This window comes from Colias philodice, chromosome 19, assembly GCF_061535455.1.
Source record: "Colias philodice isolate Cphi_HAF_F1 chromosome 19, ilColPhil1 Martin Lab GWU primary, whole genome shotgun sequence".
Lineage (NCBI taxonomy): Eukaryota > Metazoa > Arthropoda > Insecta > Lepidoptera > Pieridae > Colias > Colias philodice.
The window spans coordinates 1,243,679-1,268,291 of NC_143104.1; the positions used below are offsets into that span (position 1 = coordinate 1,243,679).

Below are 24,613 nucleotides of genomic sequence, written 5' to 3' on the forward strand. Positions count from 1 at the left end.
ACTATAGGTTTAATTTTTAATCACATGAAAATCACCTTTACACCGTCCCGCACTACGTCTGCTCATTGTAATATCTTTTGAATGGAATATCCAATTTTGTATATTTAAAAAGTATTTTGCTGGTATTGAAACAATCTATAATAAAACATCATTTAATTGGATAAGGATTAACATATATGTATGGATAACATGGTTTGATTACTGTCGGCATTTCTATTTACATTGAAAACGTAAAAAAGTTGTTGTAGTAACATAACTACTGAAGATGGACATATGGTATCGCGGACTTTCTTGTAGATATTGATCCATTCTATAATTAAATTAACATTTTCTTGTTCTATCTTCAATAGATTCCGCAGCGCACGCGATGACAGATGTTTTATTGAGGAATTTTTTAACACCTTGGGTTACATTATTGCATTTTTGGTAAGGATCTCTAATTTTGTTGAAAATGCAATATAGCCTATGTTGCTCAGTAAAGATGCAGCTTTTTAATGGTGAAAGAATTTTTGAAATCGGTCCAGTAGTTTATGCGTGAAAACCATACATACATACATACTAACATACATACATAATTACAAACCTTTCCTCTTTATAATATTAGTATAGATAGAGTGTTTTTGCCTTTTGTTAGTCCAACTTTAACTTATCCGAATAAGATTGAATTTATTTCTTGATTGCCGGCTAACTTAGGGCGCAAAAATTATATTGCTGTTGGCGCGTTTTTTAAATACACTAAAATAATGATGTAAAACTTTATTTTGCTGTTACGTTCGTTCTTTCCATACGATTTTTACAAACATTTTTAAGGATAGATTGTAGTTTAAGTTCGAAGGCTATAACCGCAGTTTTAATTGTCAAACTATTATCGACATAAGACATTGTCCTTAACTAACGTTCAAAAAAGCGCAGCGCGCTACCTTTCGCGTATGACGCTTCGATGCTCCCCAAAATAAATTGTTATTTGATTTTTAATTTTATTTTAATGAAAAAAATGTCGAAAATAGTTTGACAATGAAAAATGCGCTGCGCTGCGATACGCCATATCTGCGTCGGGCCTAACGAGGCAGTTACTTACAAAACAGTTAAGTAACTTTTATTTAGTTTAGTTTTAGATATAGAGTTTCGTTAGTTTTTTATATGCAAACATAAATTAACCATTCAGAAGAAAAATAAAACACAAAATTCGATCAATGTAAAGTCTTTATTCGATAGATAAATGGAATATACTTATAACATATGGGCCGATTTTTCAATGCTTGGATAAAACTTATCCGTCCAATAAATTATTACACGATAATATTAAAATGTCACGTAAACTGTCAAATACGGGCAATTATAGAATACGTTTTTAAAATGGTAGTTTTATACATTATTCGACGAATAAGTTTTATCCAAGGATTGAAAAATCAGCCCATAATTGAATATTTATTTACAAAAAGAATTAGCGATTGCGTTAGCGAGCATAGACGCTATCGCCATGTTTTGGCAATTCACAGTGACCATGTTATGGTCATTTTGGATTTTAACTGATATGAGCACTAAGTCTTGAGAAGATAGCAGACGGCCGGCAAATCTGAAAAAAAAAATAATTTTTAAAGTGAAACTTTTATTACATCGTCTCTTCACTTTTTGGTCTGTGTAGCGCATGTCGCGTGTATCGCGGCTGCCGAGTAGGTATACCTACTCGGCAGCCGACCGTCACGCGACATGCGCTACACAAAGCTGTGTTCGGAACCGTTCGAACAGTTTCACTTTTACCGTGGTTTCATAAAACCACACAACATTTTTTTGAATTTAAAAATAAGTATAAGTTTTAGCAGTTTTACTACTTTAAACTAAAATTATTTAAGTGAATACTTATAGTTATAAAATATTGTTTTAATGGAATTTACCTAGTTAACTCAATCGAATAAATGTGAAATTATTTTTTAGTTAAATTTTAATTTGCATGGATGTTACGACAATTCTTATCGTGTAAAGAAGTTATTCTTTAGAATCACAAGATACTTTTTTTTTAATGGGGATATCAATAATTTTACATAAAGATCACAATAAAAATAGTTGTAATTACTTGGGGAAATTAGCCGGAGAATCGACGGATCCGACATTCGCTGTTTCGAACACTCGCTGACACACGAGCAGGTCGTCCGGCATTTTTGGCGCCTTTTTGTCACACTACAATTAAAATTTTATCAATAAAACAAACGTTATATTTCATTGAGGTATTATTACTACGCATAGAGAGGACACCACGAACAAAATTTGTGCGCGGCGCGGGGCGGCTAGTGAGTCATACACTTTGTAGATATTCTGCCTCTTATTACTGTTGGAATATGTGTACATTTATATTGGCAACACTGAATTGTATTAGAGTAGGCAAGATGGCAGCAGATGCCGGTGGTTAGCAATGTTAATTATGTAAAAGTGTAAACTGTTATTTTCTCTAATAAAGCTAAGTGAAGCTAAAACATGGTGTTTGAATTAATTATTTAACAATTACTTATAAATTCAAACCAATCAATGTAACAAATAAATATTGTTTATCTTATTAAAAAAATATGAATAAACTTATCAATTAAAACCAATCAATGCAACAAAAAAAAATTGGTTTGAGACGATCGACTCGTAACTCGTGTTACAAATAGTGTAGTAGCGATGTCCTCTCTAAGACGTAGTACATAGTAACTCAATGTTACATTTTTCATTCGTTTTTGGTTGATAGATACTAAAGTGGTTCATAAGTATATAAAGATATTCTGTTTGTGAGTGTGTTCTCGTAATAAGTGTAGTGTATGTATGCGCGTTGTAAGTTATGAACTTAGTACTTGTGTGTATCTTGACATGACGTGTGTGTGCGTGCATTTCATTAATTTGTCTCTGCCTTTTGTATTCAATTGATAAAATATCACCGAAATATTTATTTTAATTTTTAATAAAAAAAGAATTATCGAAATCGTTCGTAATCAGAGGCGGCTCGTGACAAAATTTTATGGGTGTTCACTTGAAATAAAACACTGAAAATACATGGTGTAAAGCAGTACAATTTATCAAAAAAATTACTTATAAAGAAAATGCATACGTGATACGTCTTTCTTTTTGGTGTGCAAAAATATCTATAACTTAAAGCGACAAGACCGATAGACGCCAATTGCAGTTCATTCAACAAATGGTACCGAGATTGTGAATGTTTTTTCATCTTGATTGAAAGATGAGCTAAGTCGTCAACGCCCGTTTCAGTCCAAGCACTCTCACCTCCGCCGGCCGCGCCCGCTTTAAATAAAAGACACGGAAAACAAAATAGTTTGTTGCTTTCATCACAACCACACAACCACGGTGTTTTCACATATTGTTCAGATTTAAACACACGCGTATATGTTTTCGTTTTTGTCGTACATTTTTGCGTAAGATCAAGTTCAGGCCGTGGCGGTCCCTTAGCTTTACATTCAAGCCGAATTTGTAACGTTTTATCACACTTTTTAATGAACGCCACATTATAATTATTGGTCATTTTAACACTCACAAGTAATACTGATAACTACAGGCTATTTCAACACGTATTTTATAATTTTAATTAGAAAATTGCATGAATCGCGCGCGTGCATTGAAGTTGACTCGAGTGTTTGTTTATATTATAGAAGTGGTAACTGGCAACCTCGCGCGCAATCGCTGTCCTGCCTGGCGGTAAAAACGAACCGGCAACGTTTGCGGGTGCGGCGCTCCGAATTTTGCTACTTTTCCATAGAAAATCTTTTGTTTCACGCGCAGGGCTCTGGCAAAACCCTCTCTTTCACTCCTATTGGATTTCGTATTAGGAAATGTACTAAATCTTTTTTCATTGGAGCGCAATCGTGAGCGCTCCGCTTCGCGCGTTACATAATACAGTAGGTATTATACAGGTGTATGGGATGATGGAATGATGGATATATTCATTGGTATTTAACAGTAGTTTTAAAGATTACGATTGATTTTAAATAGTAATAATTAATGGTAATAATTAAATTAAGGACTATGATTTTATTATGATTATTTATGGGAGTTCACTGCACCAGCGCTCCTTAGGGCGAGCCGCCTCTGTTCGTAATGTACTGCTTCACTTAACCGATTATAATAAAATTCGCACACCATGTGCAGTTCGATCCAACTTGAGAGATAGGATAGTTTAAACATGTAGGTACCACGGGCGAAGCCGGGGCGGACAACTAGTAATATATAGATTTGATGTGTGTGTGTGTGTGTGTGTGTGTGTATATACCTCAGTCATGCCACGTAATTTCCTTTGCTCGCTGATCCATCGCGTGTCCGACATTGTGACGGCTCGAACTAATTCCCCCACGGGAGGCGTTAGCACTACGGACACTTCACCTGAAAAGCGAAAATTATTTTTTAGCGCATTTTATTTATTTTGTATGTTATAAGATTACCTACGATGATATTTTTATAATCCTCTTGCCAAAATATTATTTTTTCTATGTTAACACAATAGATTCAGTTGTATGCATATCAATAGTTTCTTTTTAATCTTTCAATATTGCCACACACAAAATGTAATGCGAAAGAACGTAAAATTAATTAACCATCTCTAACAAATTCGAGCTACATCCTCTGTTGTTTTAACATAAACTATGTCACCAACGAATCAACAAAGTTTTTTGAAGTGAAACTTCTTTATCGGGGTTGGAAAAAAATTTAGTGTAACATTTTTCGTTACGCGTGACATTTTTCCGTTACGCGCCATCTTTTTCTTATCCCTACCACGCGTGATTCGACGTATTTCTGTAAAGTTGCATATAGTAAATTATTTTTTGAAAAATAAGGTCATAAAGAAGTTTCACTTCTTACGTGTGTACACTAGTACACGCACACATATATTATATATACTAATTATATTTTCTGACTACTTATATCTGCCTAAAACTTAATATACATATTTGTACTTCCTACCTACATCCTTTTTCATAATATTACTCCACACAGTAGGTTGCCTGGAAGAGATCACTCTTAAGTGATAAGGCCGCCTTCTGTGCTGGACTAGTTTTAAGTTTTAATTTTAAGAATTTATTTGTATGCCAGCACAATAAAGTGTTAATAAATAAATAAATAAATATACATACCCAAAGAGCTAACAATAGTGAATTCGACGGGTTGTATCGAATCCGCGAAGTCTACGCCCAATAGCACAGTGGTTGTGGCCCCCGGACCGAGGCACGGGATCGATGGGAACGGGTGTATGCTTCGAGCGCCAGAGAGGGACTGGAATATTGGAATAAAGTTACGAAGATATAATATGAAGATTATGGAATTGCATGTAAAATGTAATTATTTATTTCATTGTATCACAAAAATAAACAAATGAAGTAATTTTTGTGTTAAAATATGCTTTATAGGTCGCGCTCAAAGATAGAAAACGCTCAAAATGCGTTGTGGACATGGTAAAAAGCCATAAGGCGATATTTGTGTTATGGCACCTCACAAAAAAGCGTACATCACATTGCGACAATTAACAAATGCTACGTCTGTATAGGTCCATTAGAAAACTCTGCCTAATGGTCACATAGGTAGAGTTTTCATTCGGATAATTTTAGAGTGTGAAAAATGTCATGTAAATTCCTTAAAAAAAAAAAATAAAGCTTTATTTGTTCCATAAGAATATACAATTTTAGTTACAATTACAGTTTGAGTACATTGTAGAACAATTTAGATACTAATCTAGTTTATATAATTTAGTAAAGTTAAGTACTCGTTAGGTTTCTATATGAACTCCGTACGGGTAAAAGCCTCCCCAAAAATTCCTTATACTAGAAAAAAAAAGTATTATTCTGTGTAGCAGTTTTGTTGTATTATTTAACATCTACACAGGCTATACAACCCACACATCCCCTCCTCCATATTGAAAACAACATTTTATTTTTTCATCTTTAGTTACTCACCATCCTCCCAACCTTCAGATCCAGTACATCATCAGCGGTGTGGTTGACCAGTTCCAACCGGACCCCGCACAGCTTGGCTCCCGCGAGGTGCGGGGTTCGAGTCCAGTGGCTGCTCACGGCTAAACCACCGGACATCACGCGGGACACCACTTCGGTTCCCCGCGTGGGGATTATGCTAGCCCCTATGGGGGTTATTGTGTCCTCTGTGGGTAATACAATATTTAATTAGGAATTATTATATAGGAAACTAGCTGTGCCGCGCGGTTCCACCCGTATTATTCCGCTCCTGTTGGTCTTAGCATGATGATATATAGCCTATATTACTCGTGGATAATGCTTTCGAATGGTGAAAGAATTTTTAAAATCGGTCCAGTAGTTTATGAGCCTATTCATTACAATCAAACAAACAAAGTTTTCCTCTTTATAATATTAGTGTAGATAAGTGATTGATGCTGTTGACAGAGATGTGTACAAACAGTCATGTTCTTACCTTGTTTTGTAATACTATAAATGAGCACAGACATTTACAAATTTAAATTTAATCACGTGTGTTAATTAACAACAATACCTAGCATTCATTCATTAGATAACAAAAACACATAAATAATATTATGTCGCAGGATAATTGTATAATATTCTCGTTTATTACGGTGTCGACCATACGTCCATACAATTTCGAAACAATAAAAAAACATCCTTCCCCAAAAGAACCTAAAAAAAACACAAAAAATAATAAAAAATTGGTTGTCTGTAAAGTCGGTTTACTGACGATTGAACGTGACAACGTCCGATTGTGCTTCTTTGTCGCTCGTTCCGCGCTCTCGCTTGCACTTCAAGCCTTACATGGAACGCCTCAGAGCGAGGTAACGCCGCATGAGTCATGTTTTTTCGTGCGTGCAGCCGGCTCTATCGAATTATAAGACGTTGTCATGTCAAAAAAAGCACAAAAAATAATAAAAAATCACACTCACCATCACTAAAACCACCATGTTTATTAGTGGGTGGTGACAAAAAGCCACCACACGTGGGGGTCATGGTCGGTAAAGTGCTCGCTACTTCGTCGAGCTCGAGCAGGAGTTCCAGGTTCGATTTCTCGTTTTTCTTTTGTGCCTCTTGTTTTGGTAAGTCTTGTGCCTGAAAAAATGTATATAAAACTAGCTGCACTCCCGCGGTTTCACCCGCGTAAATGAGTTTTTGCTTTTAATCCTAATGATCCGATGAGAATATCAGTATAAAACGCATAAGTTACTCCTTATAATATCAGCTATCTGTCAGTGAAAAGCCCGTCAAAATCGGTCCAGCCGTTCCTGAGATTAGCCGGAAATAGCAGACAGACAACAATTTTGGTATATGTCCGCGTTTAGATCCATACGCATTTAGTAAAAAGCGGTTATTTAATATTACAAACAGACATTCAAACTTTATTATTGGTTTGGAATATAAAGCAGGATAATATTTGTTTTTAATTTTAGGGCCGATTTTTCAATGCTTGGATAAAACTTATCCGTCCAATAAAGTATTACACGATAATATTAAAATGTCGTGTAAACTGTCAAATATGGGCAATTAGAATACGTTTTTAAAATGGTAGTTTTATACATTATTCGACGAATAACTTTTAACCAAGGATTGAAAAATCAGACCTTAATTAAATAATAAAAAATATAAAATTCTAGTATCAAAACGTGTTTCCTTACCTTCCGTTCCTGTTTAGTCTGTTTGTCCGTACCCTCCGCACTGCTGTCACTCTCCGAGCCACTCGCTTCAGAACTGGACGACTCGCTGTCTGACTCACTGTCCGATGTCTCAGAATTCGACCTGATTTGTGGAAAACGGTCGGAATTAGATATTTTATAGTTTTTACGCCAAGTGGACACAAATCCCAAACTTTATCACATTATCTTTTCACAATATTTTAGGACAAATAGTTCCATACAATTATTAAAAAAAAAAAAAACAATACAAAAACTTACTTGTAGTTATTAGTTTCCTTCGATTTCTCTTGTTCGTTTTCATTTTCATTTTCATTATCTCCCTCTCTAAAAAAGTTAATTAATCAGTTTATTTATAAATATTTTTTTATACATTAATTTTATGTGATAGATTATCTTTAGATATTATTAAATGACAGAAAATTTAGACTACAAAGTATCTGCTTAAACAAAATTATTTATATTTGATTTATTATAAACAAACATTTATTTATTCAACTAGACTTCGTTTGAAAGCACTTTTGAATCGTTTAAAAAAATTGGTTGTTTGTAAAGTAGGTTTACGATCGAGATCTTTACGTGATAACGTATTGGTGGCAGCGCTCGAAATGAGACGGGAGATCGTTCCGTCTCTCTCTCGTTATACCTGCGATCGCGCTCGTGAGGTTTTGGTGTGACTCAAGTTTCTGAACATGTCACCCGACTAAAACGATTTTAAAAACGTTATCACGTTAAAAATTTATATTAAAATTAGGAAGCTTACTCGTCAGACGACTCTTCAGAACCACTAGATGATGACGAGCCTGATGACGAAGACCCTGAATGGCTTTCCGGCTCCGAGTAGAACGTTTTGTTTTTCTGGAAAGTTCGATAAAAATTTACATCGACGAAAATTTGAAAGAATCATAGACACAAATAAAAATTCTAATTATACGCACAAAACTGTAAACGAGTGCGTGCATTAATATTTTAGCAGATGAAAAACTGTCAACATGATATAGATGTTACTTTTCGTAAAGTGTAAAGCCTATAATTTTGTCCATATAATACGCATGACCGTACGACGAACACAATCATGTAGTAAGTTTGTCTGACGCGACGTTGCCGCTCTGCATGACGAGCGGTTGAGGCGACGTTGCCGCTCCGTGTTCGTGTTTTGATTGATTCTACGCAAGATGAAAGCATTTGTCTTGCAATCATTAATTGACGAAAGCGTATATGCGTGACGTGAGCATTACGTGGACAATAGGCCTAAGACTCGTCGATCTACCGAAAAATAAATGAATGTACGAATGAAATAATAAATGAATGACTTTATGAATTAGTGAATTAATTTGTAGAAAGAAGAACTCATTAAATGAATAAAATAATTGATCGAACGAGGATAAATTATTTATTTAACAATTAAATATACCACTCGAAGTGACCACAAATTTTTACAAGTACCTATACAATACATCGATGAAGACAGTATACAAGGCGGCATTATCGACTGTCGGTGATCTCTTCTAATGTAAGGGAATGAACGAGTTACAAAACAAAAGTCACTGTATGTAAAACAGTTTTCTATACACACAATTATTACACATTACAAATTCAAACTCAAACATTTATTTATTCAATTAGACTTCTTATAAAAGCACTTTTGAATCGTCATTGCATATTTTTAACATTTACCACCGATTCGGAAAGCAGTATCTACGGAGAAGAACCGGCAAGAAACTCCATAGTTGCTCTTTTAAAATCATGTCAATAATCAATATTCAATTTAATTTACACATATACAGGGTGTCCCACTATTGGTATACTAAGCGCGAAGGGACTTGTAGTTTTACATACACTGATCACGTAAAAAATACTAAAACAAAATTACATCAAAAAAATTTTTTCTGAAAATCCATGTTTTTTCCTCTAGCTTCGCGCAGCCGGCATATACCGCTTGGCTAATGTGAGCATTTTGTCTATTAAAACATAATCTTAAACGATAGGTCACGTGCTGGTATCAAAGCTGGGCGGGTTGCTTGTTATGGGTGTACACATAGTTTTAAGAATTCATCTATTTGAAAAAAAAAATGCGTCTGGAATTTTATAAGTATTTTTTACGTACTCAGCGTATGGAAAACTATAACCTCCTTTGAGCTTAGTATATCAACAGTGGGACACCCTGTATATCTAAACATACCGGTGTGTCCACAGGCTGCGGCACTTGCGCGGGCGGCTCGCGCAGGTCGGCGTGCTGTGCGCGCGGGGGGGCGGCGGGTAGGGCGCGGTACGAGTTCGCCGCTACCCCTATGTATTGGGATAGCGAGCCCAGTGTGTACTGTTCACGGTCTGTGAAAGAGAGTAACAGATTTACTTAAAGGCATTGGGCAATTTTTGTTGAGTTACAAATTTTAGAAAGAAAGAAATACGAGGTGAGGTGAGGTACGTAGCCGGATATCGTAGCGCATAAACGATAAATACTTAAAAAAATTCTTAATTTATACAAAACTCACCCTTAAAACTGGCTAATACGGTTGGTTTTGGCTTGTCTGGGCAGAAAATATGCGCGACATACTGCGCCAGTAACGAATTATCACCGGGTTCAATGAACTTTCGTAGCATTCTCGCGCGATCTCTGACGTCGTAGCTCGCGTCGTAGCGCGCGAGGTTTAGCACGTAGCGGCACATTGGTAGTGTGTCTGATTGCGTTATTGACAGTTTTACAGCTAGAGAAAGTAGTTGTAGTTTTACTAGCTCGTCCTGGAAGTGAAAAAAACTTATAAAAACACAAAAAACATTAATTTTGCATATAATATAATATAGTATTGTACATTATTTTAATATTTGTATTATTTATAGTTGTCCAATGTATATTTTATCATGAATGAATACATCGTTAAAAGTGAGAATCGTTTCATAAACTGAGTTATTGTTTGACACTAAAATTATTTATTTATATCACACTTAAGGAGTGAATGAGTGAGTTAAGTGAGTGTCCCCACCCACCGCACAGCCCGTACCTGTTCGGCGAAGCTAGCGAGCATGTGCGCGAGTATGGCGGCGGCCCGCGGGTGCTTCGCCCCGTGCTCCGCCACCAGCCACACGGCCGCCGCTCGGGCGTTGCCCGCCAGACTTGACACGAAAACATGTACATATCTTAATATATATAAATCTCGTGTCACAATGTTTGCTAAACCACTTAACCGATTATAATTAAATTCGAACACCATGTGCAGTTCGATCCAACTTGAGAAATAGGATAGTTTAAACATGTAGGTACCACGGGCGAAGTCGGGGCGGACCGCTAGTTATATTGTATGTTTGTTTGTACAGGATGGAAATTTTCAATGGCCACAGTAGGGAAAGTACTTGAAATACTGGAGATATCAAAAATATGTAACAAGAAAATATTCCTTTATTTTCCAAAAGAAAAAGAATGGCATTCAAAGATGTTCTAAAATTCACGTGCTTCAACCAAGAATCGAACTAAACAAAATTGTTATTTCATTCTTAAAACAGACCTAAACAATGTCAAAAATAATAAATTATTAATTTATTGTAAAAACAATTTGCTCTTACAAACAGAAATATCATTTTCATTTTTACTACAATATGATAAAAATCTCACCGATCCGAGCGCAGCAGTTTGGCAGCTCTAGATACAGCAGCACGCGCCGAACTAGCACCACCACCCACCACTCTTTTAACTACCACCACCGCTTCGCATACCACCCATTCTGTCGAAATATAATGTTATTTTATTATAAAATTATTTAAGTTGATCTGTCAAGCAAAATTATCAATTCTATTGTTGAGCCAATTTAATAGGCAACATTTGACGTCTATCAATTTTACCTTCATAGGGTGGTAACCTGCTTAAAAACATCGATTAAAGTGAATTAATCGATACGGACTTGAAACATTTGTCAATCGAACTTGAAACACATGTCAATAATTTATGATGATTTTTATTCCCAAGTAATCAATGCATTCGATTCTAGATGTCAGTTTTCGATTTTTAGAGTAACGTCTCTGGTATTTAAAAAGAAAAAACGTTTATTGACACAAAATTGTAGCGACGTCTGATCTTTAAATCAGAAATTGTTTATTATGTTTAGAATGGTTTATCAGTAAAATCAAATCCTAAAATTACTTGTATCGGTCATTATTGTTATAAATATGTAATCGTAATTGAAAAAAAGTTAAGCAAATGTGCAGTTCTAACAAAACGAAATATCATGTTATTCAATGTCGTCGTTACTAGGTTACGTTGTTGAATTTTGTTGAACTGTCAAATGTCGCCTATTAAAATGGCTCTACCATAGTCAGTTTTTATTTTATTTTACAATTAAAGTAACGGTAGGACAGCACATAAAGCCTTGAATTTCAAACACTTGTAAAAAAACGAAATTCAATCGTATCGTTTAAAACAACAAAGTAAGTTATTGTACTTACTTTAACTCTCGAAAAAAAAATTAGTAAATTTACTCATTTTAACGGAATAGTTCAACTACAAAATATATTTTTTTGCATTATCTATACTAATATTATAAAGCTTAAGAGTTTGTTTGTTTGAATCGCGCTAATCTCAGGAATTACTGGTCTGATTTGAAAAATTCTTTCGATGTTAGATAGTCCATGTATCGAGGAAGGCTATAGGCTATATATCATGTATCGAGGAAGGCTATACGCTAAGACCAACAGGAACAGAACACGTGGGTGAAACCGCGGAGCGCAGCTAGTTTTTACAAAAAAATCCATCAAATACACTCACCATCCTTACTCGACAGCAAATGTAGTAACCCATTCAAGCACGTCTCCGTCTCAGTACTTATAGCGACCGCCAATCTCCCTATCGCTTGTATAGTGGCCGCTACAAAAGCTCTATCATTCGACGTCACATATGTCTGATATTCCCGTAATACCGTTGAAGCAGTACCCTCTGTTGCTAAGTTGGTTAAAATCTCCAGTTTTAGCAGTTTAATATGAGTGGGGTCGGAGTTACGCACGAAAAACGATTTGAGGAACGGTTCGAAAAGCGCCTGTAAGGGAAATGGTAGGTTTAAAAAATGATTTTTTCAAAAAAATGGTGGTTCAATCGAAATTTTCTTATGAAAGGGGTGAGGAAATGAAAAAAAAAGACGTGTGGCACTCGGGGACTGCCGCGGTAAAGCTAATGCATGCTATGTCTTCAAGCCACACCTCCGCGCCCGTCGGAGTGGGGAGCGTGAGGTTTTTTTTGTTACGGAATTTCTCGATTCGGTCCCCGCGCTCAAGGCCCGCTATAGAAGCTATGCAATAGCTTAAAAAAACTTTACTTTTGAATTTAAAAGCAATGATATAAACAATTTATAGTAGTATTTAGTACTTTAGTAGTAGTATTTCTGCAATAATAACTGACAGAATATTTTTATATTTCCTGTGCTGTGTACTTTGTACCGTGATTTTTTATCCTTTAAGAACTTTGATATTATTAATTAAGGAAAAAACCTAAATTCGATTCGATAAAAAAAAAATTGAAATTTTGTTTTCTCAATATTTATTAAAATTATATACTTAAATATAACTCACCCGTTTAGACACAGTAAGTGCAGCGATCGAATTCAATACAACACTCTGCACTTCGACATGAGCTCGAAGTAAACGCACCATCGCTTTCGCTACTGGCGGTAGTTCTTGTACTGAAACAAAGTTTTGTTGTATTATTTTTTACTAAGGTAATTTTTCGTTATGATGTTTGTTGACAAAATCAGGAAATGCATGTATCTCTTTCTGATCTAAACATTATGAAGATAAAGTCAGAGAATAATACAGTATTATTATTAAAGTATTTTATACAGATATTTCCAAAATTGGCGAAATATTCTCAATTAGTAGTTTTTTCAGACCTACCACCACAGAATTACAAAGCTTAAGCCACTTATACTCAAATAATCTTATTCTACACTAGCGTTCCTGCTATGTAGCAGTCACATAGCTTCTCGATTCAACAGTTAGAAATAAGATACCTTATTGCCACAGAGTACAAAAACTCACCACGGCTCTATAGCATTTGCTTTACAACTCTAAGTAAGTATTCGAGAATAGATACAAAGTCACCAATAAAACTGCCCCAGTATACAAAAACTCACCAGGTCCACAATGGTAGAACAGTTGAGCTACTGCCATAACCACACCAGCATTTCTACTCTGTAGCAGTGGTTTTGCAGCTCGAAGCAATAACCGTAGATCAGGATCTACAGTAGGTGAGGATGATGTTCTTTTAGGATTACTTGCATCTGAGTCTGAATCGTAGAACGGTTTGTCTTCTTCGCTCTCACTTGAATAGTTCTGAAAGAGTTGATACACATTATTAATAGAAAATATTTTTTCGTTTGCCAAACAAAATTGTATAATCATAAAAAAAATTGAACAAATCGTAAGCTATTAGTAAACATTTATTAGTCCTAAAATCTATAAATACAGTGTTTACGGGTTTTGACGTAGTTACTAGATACAATCGCCAATTTTGCTCGTTGTTCAACAACTCTGAAGTTAGCAGCGTACCTACGTCGTTCAGCGGTGTGGCGGCAACACCGGTGGGACTCTGGCCTAACTTCACGTTAATGAAAAACGAATGTGCTTAATCATGGAACCTCGCGTCATTCTCTTTTCTTGTAACCTTGTAACTAACAGCACACAATGTAATCGTTATAATTAAAATCATATTTTTTTTATTCTCGTTTTCATTTTAATAACCTTTAAAGTAAAGTAAAATAAAGGAAGAATCATCTCAATATCAAACATGGTCCATTCGGAGCCGAATCATTAATTGAAGAATTGAAGCATCATCATCATCACCACATGCACATGGCGAGGAGTCGCAAGAGGATTATGCTGGATTGCCGTCGAGTCGCATCCGGTCAGGTTACGATACCCATCCTTCTTCTCTCCATCTCCTGTGCGTTTTAATTTGCGTTAAAATCGTTATTTTCACGTTTCAGTTATCCGTGCACGTGTTGAGCAGCGCGGCGCTGTGCTGATGCTTAACGGGAATTTGTAAGTACTCTTGTTTTCTATAATCTGCCAAAATGAGTGACTGTGAAGATACAATCGGTGGTAATTCTAAATCTCCTCGTTTAGGTATTTGTAAAAGTATAAATATGCAGCTCGCTGACTTAAAGAGACAGCGTGGCACGTTAAAAGGCAGGCTAACATTGTTTGAAAGATATATTTCTAAACTAGACAAATCAGAATTAAATTTCAATAGCAAAACTGAATTAGAATTACGAATAGAGTCCGCATGTACACTTTTTCAAAGTTACAATGAAATTCAGAGTAAAATTGAACAATTAGTTGAAGATTCGGATATAGCAGCTCAATTAGAATACCGAGAATTATTTGAACAGCAGTATTTTTCTATTATGGCTAACGCGAAGTGCTTGGTAAATCCTAACAGTAGTGAAAAAACACAATCTATTTGTCATCAGGTTTGTAATAATTCTATGTCTATTAAATTGCCAGTTATAAAGCTACCTGTCTTTGAGGGTGCTTATGATCAGTGGTTGGAGTATAGGAATTCATATCTCACTATGATACACAGTCGTGATGATCTTAATGATATACAGAAATTTCATTATTTAAAATCTTCCCTCAGTGGTTCTGCTTCTCATGTTATTAGTGCATTAGAGTTCACGGCTGAAAACTACTCACACGCATGGGATTTATTAGAAAATAGGTTTCATAATAATCGATTATTAGTACAAAATCATGTCAAGGCACTCTTTAATGTTCAGGCACTACAAAGCGAATCGTTTGTTCACATTAGAAGGTTAATAGATTCAACATTACGTAATTTACGTGCATTAAAATCATTAAACGAACCCACCGATTCTTGGGACACTTTGGTTGTCTATTTAATTGTGTCCAAGCTCGATCAGTCCACAGAGCGTGAGTGGGAGACGCATAAAGGTACTTTATTGTCAAAAAATGAATCAAGAAACATTAAATTAGGCGATCTATTAGAGTTTCTTGGAAACCGAGCTGATATGTTAGAAATGATAAAAACGAATAATGTGCGCGGTGTTTCTTCTAATAAACATAACAATAATAATTATATTAACACGAATAACAATCATAAATATTTTAGTAAGCCTAAAAATTTGTCGCAACCTCTCACACATACACACGTAGTTAATTCATCTCGTAACAAACCTAAATTCGATATCAATGTAAAAGAACGTGTTTGTGTTGACTGCGGCGGTGAACATTATTTGTATTCATGTCCGAAATTCTTAAACAGGCCTGTGCAGGAGAGACATGTTCTTGTAAAAAATAAAAACCTTTGTCGTAATTGTATTCGCACTGATAGCCATTTAGCAAACGATTGTTCATATGGTCCATGCAAATTATGCAAAAAGAACCATAATACACTACTTCATACTACTTATCTTAGTTCTAGTGAAGAATTAAGTATTCCCGCGTCTATACCTAGTTCGCATAAATCAGCTGATACGGGAGTGCATTCCGAGCGTATAAATGTACTCACGTGCAATGCCGCTGCCGCTATACAACCCGTGTTGCTTTCGACAGCGCTCATTGACGTTTCTGACTCGAGTGATAATTATCACACAGTTAAGGCGCTCCTTGACAACGGAAGTCAGAATTGTTTTATTACAGAATCGTTGTGTAATCGTTTACAAATACCAATAATACAGTCCACTATACACATTTCAGGTGTTGGGCAGAGCGTATCAAAATGTTCTCACACCTGTAAAGTAAATATTCGTTCTAAAGTTAATCATTTTAATATAAATATTCAATGCTTGGTTCTTCCTCGTATTACATCAAAGTTACCTTCGTTATCAATTAAATCTCAAAGGTTTCAAATACCTAAACACATTTCACTCGCGGACCCTACGTTTAGTGTGCCGTCGGATATCGATATCCTTATAGGAGCGGATGTATTTTGGGATTTATTAAATAGTGATAAGATTAAACTTATTAATGGTCCTTATCTATATGATTCAAAATTAGGATGGATAATTTCTGGGCCTATTTATAATAGTCATTCGTTTATGACTGAAAGAGTTCAGTGTAACTTAGTTCAGATAAATACTCAACTGAAAAAATTTTGGGAGTTAGAAGAATTGACTGACTTATCTTCTCCCATGTCTAAAGATGATCGTTATTGTGAAACGTTATTTAAAGAGACTACAAAACGTGACAAACACGGTAGATTCTCTGTTCGCATTCCTCTAAAGGAGTCACCTGAGTTATTAGGTGATTCGTACACTATGGCTAAAAATCGTTTTTTATCTCTCGAAAGAAAGTTGGATCGTTTACCTAATTATAAAACACTTTATAGCGATTTTATTAAAGAATATGAAACACTTGGTCATATGACTCTAATTGAAACAAAGAATATTCCAGATTTATTAAGTAAACCACATTATATATTACCTCATCACGGTGTCTATCGTGAGGATAGTTTAACTACAAAATTACGTGTTGTGTTCGACGCGAGTGCGAATACATCAAACAACAAATCGTTAAATAATATACAGTATACAGGACCTCCATTACAAAATGATATATTCTCAATTTTACTTAGATTTCGTCAATATAAATACGTTGCCTGCGCAGATATTCAAAAAATGTACAGACAGATTTTAATTCAATCGGATCAACGTAATTTACAGCTGATATTGTGGAGGAATAATCGAAACCTACCTTTACAGTTATATATATTAAATACAGTGACGTATGGAACGGCGTCAGCACCGTTTCTCAGTATGCGTTGTTTAAAACAATTGGCTTTAGACTGTAATGATGAATTAGTTGCAAGAACAATTAACGAGGATTTTTTCGTTGACGATTTAATAACGGGGAGTAATGACCTTAAATCTTTAATGGAATTGTGTAATAAAATATCCAAGTTGTTGAAACAGGGTTGTTTTCCGCTGCATAAATGGACATTTAATTGCGACGTATCTCCTGAAATGTATAAAGACCTAAACATTGATGTAAATCATTCATCCAAAACGTTAGGTTTAGGCTGGTGTACACAAAAGGATGAATTTTATTTTACAACTAAATTTACAAATCATGACTCGATAGTTACGAAGCGTGTTATATTATCCACCATTGCACAAATATATGATCCATTAGGTTTATTAACGCCCGTAGTAATTAAAGCTAAGTCATTGTTACAAAAATTGTGGCTACAAAAATTGGATTGGGACGACGAAGTTCCCGAAACCATTGCAATTGCATGGCATAAGTTTCTGTGTGATTTGCAACATTTACATACTATTAGACTACCTCGTTGTGTTATTGATGATAATAGTTACAAGGAGCTTCATATATTTACTGACGCTTCTCAAGATGCCTACGGTGCGTGCGCGTACGTTAGGTTGTGTAATAATAACGGTGATTTACCAGTTTCAGTGCATTTATTATGTGCAAAAAGTAAATTAGCACCGATAAAGATAGTAAGTGTTCCGAGACTCGAACTGTGCGGGGCTTTGGTAGGTGCTAGATTATATATTAAAATAAAACAATCTCTCCGTTTAAATTTCGATAAAATATATTTTTGGACTGACTCAACTATTGTGCAAGGCTGGTTGAGTATGTCGCCGCATTTACTTAAAACCTTCGTTCAAAATCGCGTTGCACAAATAAATGAATTAACATGTGATACAATTTGGCGACATGTTAAGGGAACCGAAAACCCTGCGGATATTATAACTCGCGGCACGACGTTAGACACGCTGAAGTATGATAGTAATCATAATTGGTGGTGTGGCCCTGCCTTCTTACGCGATATAAGTAGTAAGTGGCCAGACAATAGTAACATCTTTATTTCGCCATATAGTGAGTTGCCTGAAATTAAACATAACACTGTTCATTTACATTCTACTCAATTATTTTCAATATTTGATTTTGAACGTTATTCGTCATTTATTCGTTTGCAAAGGATTTGTGCATATTTATTGCGATTCATTGATAATGTCCGAGTACCTATTGTCAATGGCAAGGTCAACGGCATTCGTGTGCGACAAACCGGTTCCTTATCTGTAGATGAGTTACAGCGATCACTTGATACATTAACACGGTTTGCTCAACAAGAATCATTTAGTGAACAATATTATAGATTAAAAAATAAGTTATCATTAAATAATAGTAAAAATATTAAAAATAAATTGATATATAACAAAATAGCCGGTTTAAATATTTTTCTAGATGAATCAAATATTATTCGTGTCGGTGGTAGGTTATCTAACGCGAATGAATTTGATTATAATAAAAAACATCCCGTATTGCTTAGTGGGAAGCATCGCTTTTCAAGATTATTATGTGAATATGAACATAAACGATTGCTTCATGCTGGTCCTCAGCTTCTAGTATATTCCATGCGTGAAAGGTGGTGGATTTTGAGGGCTCGCGATTTAGCTAAACAAGTTGTTCATAATTGTATCGTATGCAAACGCATGAAAGGCAGGACATTGACCCCTCTCATGGGCAACTTACCTTCGGAAAGATTAGAACAAAATTTTCCTTTTATGAATTGTGGAGTTGATTATGCCGGGCCCCTGCTCATTTTGGACCGAAAGGGCAGGGGTGCAAACTTAATAAAATCATACATTTGTTTATTCGTTTGTTTTAGTACAAGGGCTATACATTTAGAACTGGTAGGTAGCTTGAGTACACATGATTATATTTTAGCATTAAATCGGTTCATAGCACGGCGTGGAAGGCCTTATCAAATCTTTTCAGACAATGGAAAAAATTTCGTTGGTACTGAAAAGGAATTATCAGTAATTTTTAATAATGGTAGTGATATTTCTGATTTTCTTAGTCATAATCAAATTCGTTTAACATTTATACCACCGTACAGTCCTCATTTTGGCGGGTTGTGGGAAGCAGGAGTCAAGTCCTGTAAGCATCATTTGCGGCGGGTGCTGGGCAATGCTAGGTTAACACGTGAAGAGTTTGAAACGGTATTAACGCAAATTGAAGCCGTCCTGAACTCTCGCCCTCTGTCTCCTCTGTCCTCAGATCCTCATGACTTTCTCCCACTTTCTCCAGCCCATTTCCTGATCGGTCGACCACTAACTGCACCTATATGTGAAAAGCTGACGATGATTAAGCCTACGCGATTGGGACGCTATGACCATGTGGAGCAACTTCGACAACATTTTTGGCAGCGTTGGTCGAAAGAATACATTTCAGAGCTCTAACAGCGAATTAAATGGAAAACCAACAATGAGGACCTCAAAGAGAATAGCTTAGTTCTGATCAAGGAGGATAATGTTCCTCCTTTGAAATGGAAACTGGGTCGAGTGATGCACGTCTTCCCGGGGACTGATGGGATTTCCCGAGTGGCTGAAATACGGACAGCGCACGGCATCATACGCCGATCGTTTGCAAAGATTTGCCCGTTATAACCTTCATGATCCAGCTTCACTGACGAGTGCTTCATGTTGGAAGCCTTTCCTGAGTTCTTCCAAGGCGGGCGGTATGTTCAACAACTCTGAAGTTAGCAGCGTACCTACGTCGTTCAGCGGTGTGGCGGCAACACCGGTGGGACTCTGGCCTAACTTCACGTTAATGAAAAACGAATGTGCTTAATCATGGAACCTCGCGTCATTCTCTTTTCTTGTAACCTTGTAACTAACAGCACACAATGTAATCGTTATAATTAAAATCATATTTTTTTTATTCTCGTTTTCATTTTAATAACCTTTAAAGTAAAGTAAAATAAAGGAAGAATCATCTCAATATCAAACACTCGTCAAATAATAACCAACCAACGTTGTATAAAATATTCATACAACTGCACTTTGAACATTTCTGCAACAATTACAATAATGTTCAAAATCTCTCATTAGAAAACTCTACCTAAAAGACACATAGGCAGAGTTTTGCTAGGGACAGTTTTTGAGCTTGCTTGTGAGTCTAGTTGTTTATTATAAGATACTATACTATCATTTATGTAATATAATGATACGTCTTTAAATAAAGAAAGTTAACTAAGGGCCGATTTTTCAATCCCTGGTTAAAACTTATCCGTCCAATAAAGTATTACACGATAATATTATAATGTCACCTGTAAACTGTCAATTGCGGGCAATAAGAATACATTTTGAAATGGTAGTTTAATACGTTATTCGACGAATAAGTTTTAACCGAGGATTGAAAAATTAGCCCTAAATGACAAGACTAAAACAGAAATTATAAAATAAAATACTTACATCATTATTAGGATCGGGAAAGCAAGTTTTGGCGTATACTGTGAGTACATTGAGCAACGCTAGTTGTCCCCACTCGTCCACGTCAGCTAGCAATGCACAAAGTTTCCTGTATAAAGGAAATAAAATGTATATCAATACTTTGATATTTAGTTTTTATGAAAATAAATATAAATCCGAAATCTATACGTATATATAAATGAAACCCGTTTTCTTTGGTCACGGCATCACGTATATGGGTGATGGGTGGACCGATTTCGATAATTCTTTTTTTATAATATTCCTTGAAGTACGAGGATGGTTCTTATGGAGAGAAAACGTAAATATGTACCACGGGCGAAGCCGGGGCGGACCGCTAGTTTTAGAATAAATTCTATTGCTCTGGCTGGATCATGGATTAAGTCAATAACATTATAAAATAAATGTGTTGATTTCCTGATTACGGTTCAAATTTTGAGAGAAAATCAACCAGAAAAATCACAAGGCATTTCTACCTTAACTTAGAATCATGAAGTTTGGCATGAAATATACAAAGACGTTAACCTATAATTATAAAAGAGACATTATTATATACATTAATTAAATAAGTCTTAAAAATAGTAATTGATATGAAAATTTGTATAGATAGTTGCGGTAATTACCTGTAACTCCTATGTATAAGACTCATTCTATCTCCGCACACTTCAGAGAATGCCATGGCTGCAGATCCCACTACTAAAGGTGCTTTATCCGATAGTAACTTATCTATGATGGCCACTAATTCCTCTTTTTGCTCTGGATCTAGGCTGTTGAAGAGAATATTTATGTGTAATTTTATCGATTACAAAAAACAATAATAACATTAAAAAATAAAAATACCAAAACAACCACAACAATATATGAATTTTGGTATTATAAGTTTCTAATCAGAAATAGTTAATAATCCATTAATATGGGATATATTTTTAGTGTAAACCACTTTTTATTTTTTTTTTCGCTGTAGGTCTAATCTATCCAATTTGAAGGAAATATATTTTTTTATTTTAATGTAAGTTTTCAAAAGTTTTCAAAAGGAACCATATGCATAATATTATTCAAAGGCAAACACATCTTACAAGAAGAAGTTTTTTGTACATTTTATTGTACAGATGGGATAAACTACATAAAATTCAAATCCACACAACCAAAACTATATCCATCTCTCTCTCACCTGTACAACTTAGGTATAGCATGCGCGGCTGTCTTCCTCACATACGGGCTCATATCACTCGCCGAGTCTCTGATCGCTAACATCACAATCGGCACGATCATTGGTACTCGAATAGAAGATAGAACACGTAACGCACTAGCTCTAATTAGTTGGTTCGGATCCTAGAATACAATTTTTTATGATTTATTTGTTTATTGCACTTTATTGTTTAATACACATAACAATATAAAAAAAATAGGTTGTCTGTAAAGTCGGTTTACTGACGATAGTTGAACGTGACAACGTCCGATTGTGCTTCTTTGTCGCTCGTTCCGCGCTCTCGCTTGCACTTCAAGCCTTACATGGAACGCCTCAGAGCGAGGTAACGCCGCATGAGTCATGTTTTTTCGTGCGTGCAGCCGGCTCTATCGAATTATAAGACGTTGTCACGTCAAAAGAGCGCTTCTGCTGAGAACACGTGTCAGAAGTGACTTCTTTGGCAAGATTCAAATATACCAAAATTGACACCTTACTCTATGACGTGATGGTATTACCATGACGTGACCTAGAAAATTTACTCGCAACGCGAAGTTTCACTTCAAAAACTCTACTAACACGTAGGCAACACTATGAATTAACAATATGTATTTTAAAGCTACTTAACAACGAACAACTAAATCTTGCCAAAGAAGTTTCACTTCTGACACATGTCCTTGGCACACACTCTTTTTATTATTTTCAATAATGGTTAACAAACAAGCTTACCTTTAGAGCTCTTTGGAAAGTACTAATAGAGAGTAGAGCCAGATCCTGTTGTTCTTCAGCATACCTGACGAGATACACATACACTAACTTCTTCACTTCTATGTTTTTTGACACCACATTCTTTACTACTGCTGGAAATCTGAAATTGTGGCATAATTACCAAAATTTTTTAAATACACACAAAATGTAGATTGAAATATATATATAGTTGTTATATATATATATAGTTGTTGAGAAAATATATAATTTTAAATGTTTATCAAACTAAGTAGTTTGGTTTCCAATTCTTTAATGCTTATGTTGCATCCCTACTAGTCTGTTACGCTTTCCCGCTTAAACCTCTTTTGATGTTTTGACGCTCAACCGATTTTGATGAAATTTGGCACAGACAATCTTTAGACCCTGAGAAAGAACATAGGCTACCTTTAATTGCGAAAAAACACCACGCGAGCGAAGCCGCGGGCAGAAGCTAGTTATGGATATAACCGAAATGAATAAGTCACTGCAAAGCTAATTAATTAATATGTATTTTCAAGTGGTATTATACCACCAAAAATATAGGAATAAATAAGATGATTTATTTTTGTTCTCTGATTTACTTTGAGCAGTGGAATAGATATCAAACATGGATTAAATTTTAAAATATGTTTAAGCCTGTATTAAACACTAATTGAAGTCACTAAGTTATCAGATTAAGCTTTAGCCAATGTCAAGTTTTAAGTTTTGAATAAATATAATTAGTAATAAGTAAACTTACAAATCTGAAGCATCCCTTCCTTTAGCAATCATTCCGATGATCCTCTTCATAGCTTCCAATTTGAGAGAATCTTTTGATCCATCCAGCATCAATTTCAGATCTTCATTTCTAAAAATGGTGAAATTTCTATTGCTGTTCAAAATTAATCTCTAGTATAGGTCAACAATAATCATTCAAGCCAAACACTATATAGTATAAAAGTTGCTTTCTGCCATCTGTGTTTCTGTATGCTTAGATTATCTGTTTTAATAGATAGAGCAATTCTCAGGGGAGGTTTTAGTATATAATTTATTAGGTTTTAGACAAAGTGGTTGAAGCCGCTGACGGTAAGCTGGTGTATTGATATATCAGGAAGACGCTTCATAACACTAGACATAGTGTATTTGAAGCCAGTAGTTTATTCATCTTTCATGTAATTATAGATATTATGTCAAAATTTAAGCTGTATAAAATTAACATTGTAATAGGGCATAGGAACACAGCAGAAGTGTATTCCATTTAGTAACAGTGATAAATTAATAAACATAAATGGTGAATATTTATAGCAGAGTTAATTTTAAGCACAATACAGTGGCTTGATATATTCCTGAATAATTACTTTTAGATAGAAGCTTTCATAATCCTGTTGGATTACTACATACAACTGCTAACATTACTAGAAGTGTCACATTTCAAAGGCAATCCCCGATATATTAGGCATCTATTTATAATTTAATTATGAATTGCAAGTTTGAGTTTTCGTATCAAATACATTAAAAATAGAAAGTATGTGTATCGATCTTACTTTTTATAATCCGGTTGAAAGAAAGCTCCAGAGGCTGGGTCGCCCGCAGGATACTCCACTTCACCGGTAACAACTTTATCATTGTTATACGACGGTGTTGTAGCCATTGTCACACTTTGTTTATTAACAACAAAATATTTATTAAAGCTTTTCTCTTAGAACATCCGAAAAATTTGAGTTTCGAGTTTTGACTTTTGACGTGTTCCGTGCTGACATTTGACAATCTTTTTTGTTTTGACAGCTGACCCTGACAGTTACGTTTAGAAATAAATATTAACGTTTC

General features: G+C 35.2%; 1 protein-coding gene across 1 annotated transcript; it reads right to left on the reverse strand.

Moving 5' to 3' along the window:
• Window positions 1-1,185: 1,185 nt before the first annotated feature.
• rb (adaptor related protein complex 3 subunit ruby) lies at window positions 1,186-24,559 on the reverse strand. Its single transcript, XM_089707505.1, has 22 exons — window positions 24,331-24,559; window positions 23,547-23,654; window positions 22,790-22,928; window positions 22,046-22,206; window positions 21,498-21,641; window positions 20,860-20,965; window positions 13,756-13,954; window positions 13,196-13,305; window positions 12,399-12,666; window positions 11,253-11,361; window positions 10,645-10,756; window positions 10,138-10,384; window positions 9,825-9,973; window positions 8,406-8,500; window positions 7,904-7,969; window positions 7,628-7,748; window positions 6,902-7,064; window positions 5,931-6,133; window positions 5,115-5,253; window positions 4,256-4,365; window positions 2,075-2,178; window positions 1,186-1,576 (listed from the first exon to the last, which is right to left on the reverse strand). Exons 1-22 carry the CDS (start codon window positions 24,435-24,437, stop codon window positions 1,429-1,431), a joined length of 3,108 nt encoding a protein of 1,035 aa, XP_089563631.1. The 5' UTR covers window positions 24,438-24,559; the 3' UTR covers window positions 1,186-1,428.
• Window positions 24,560-24,613: the final 54 nt, after the last annotated feature.

Excerpts from the sequence above, each read along its gene's own strand:
- rb (XM_089707505.1), bottom strand. The coding sequence starts at position 24,437 with ATGGCTACAACACCGTCGTATAACAATGATAAAGTTGTTACCGGTGAA. Across the intron at positions 21,642-22,045 it reads GCTATACCTAAGTTGTACAG|CCTAGATCCAGAGCAAAAAG; the intron begins GTGAGAGAGAGA and ends TCTCTTCAACAG. Across the intron at positions 20,966-21,497 it reads CTTATACATAGGAGTTACAG|GAAACTTTGTGCATTGCTAG; the intron begins GTAATTACCGCA and ends TCCTTTATACAG.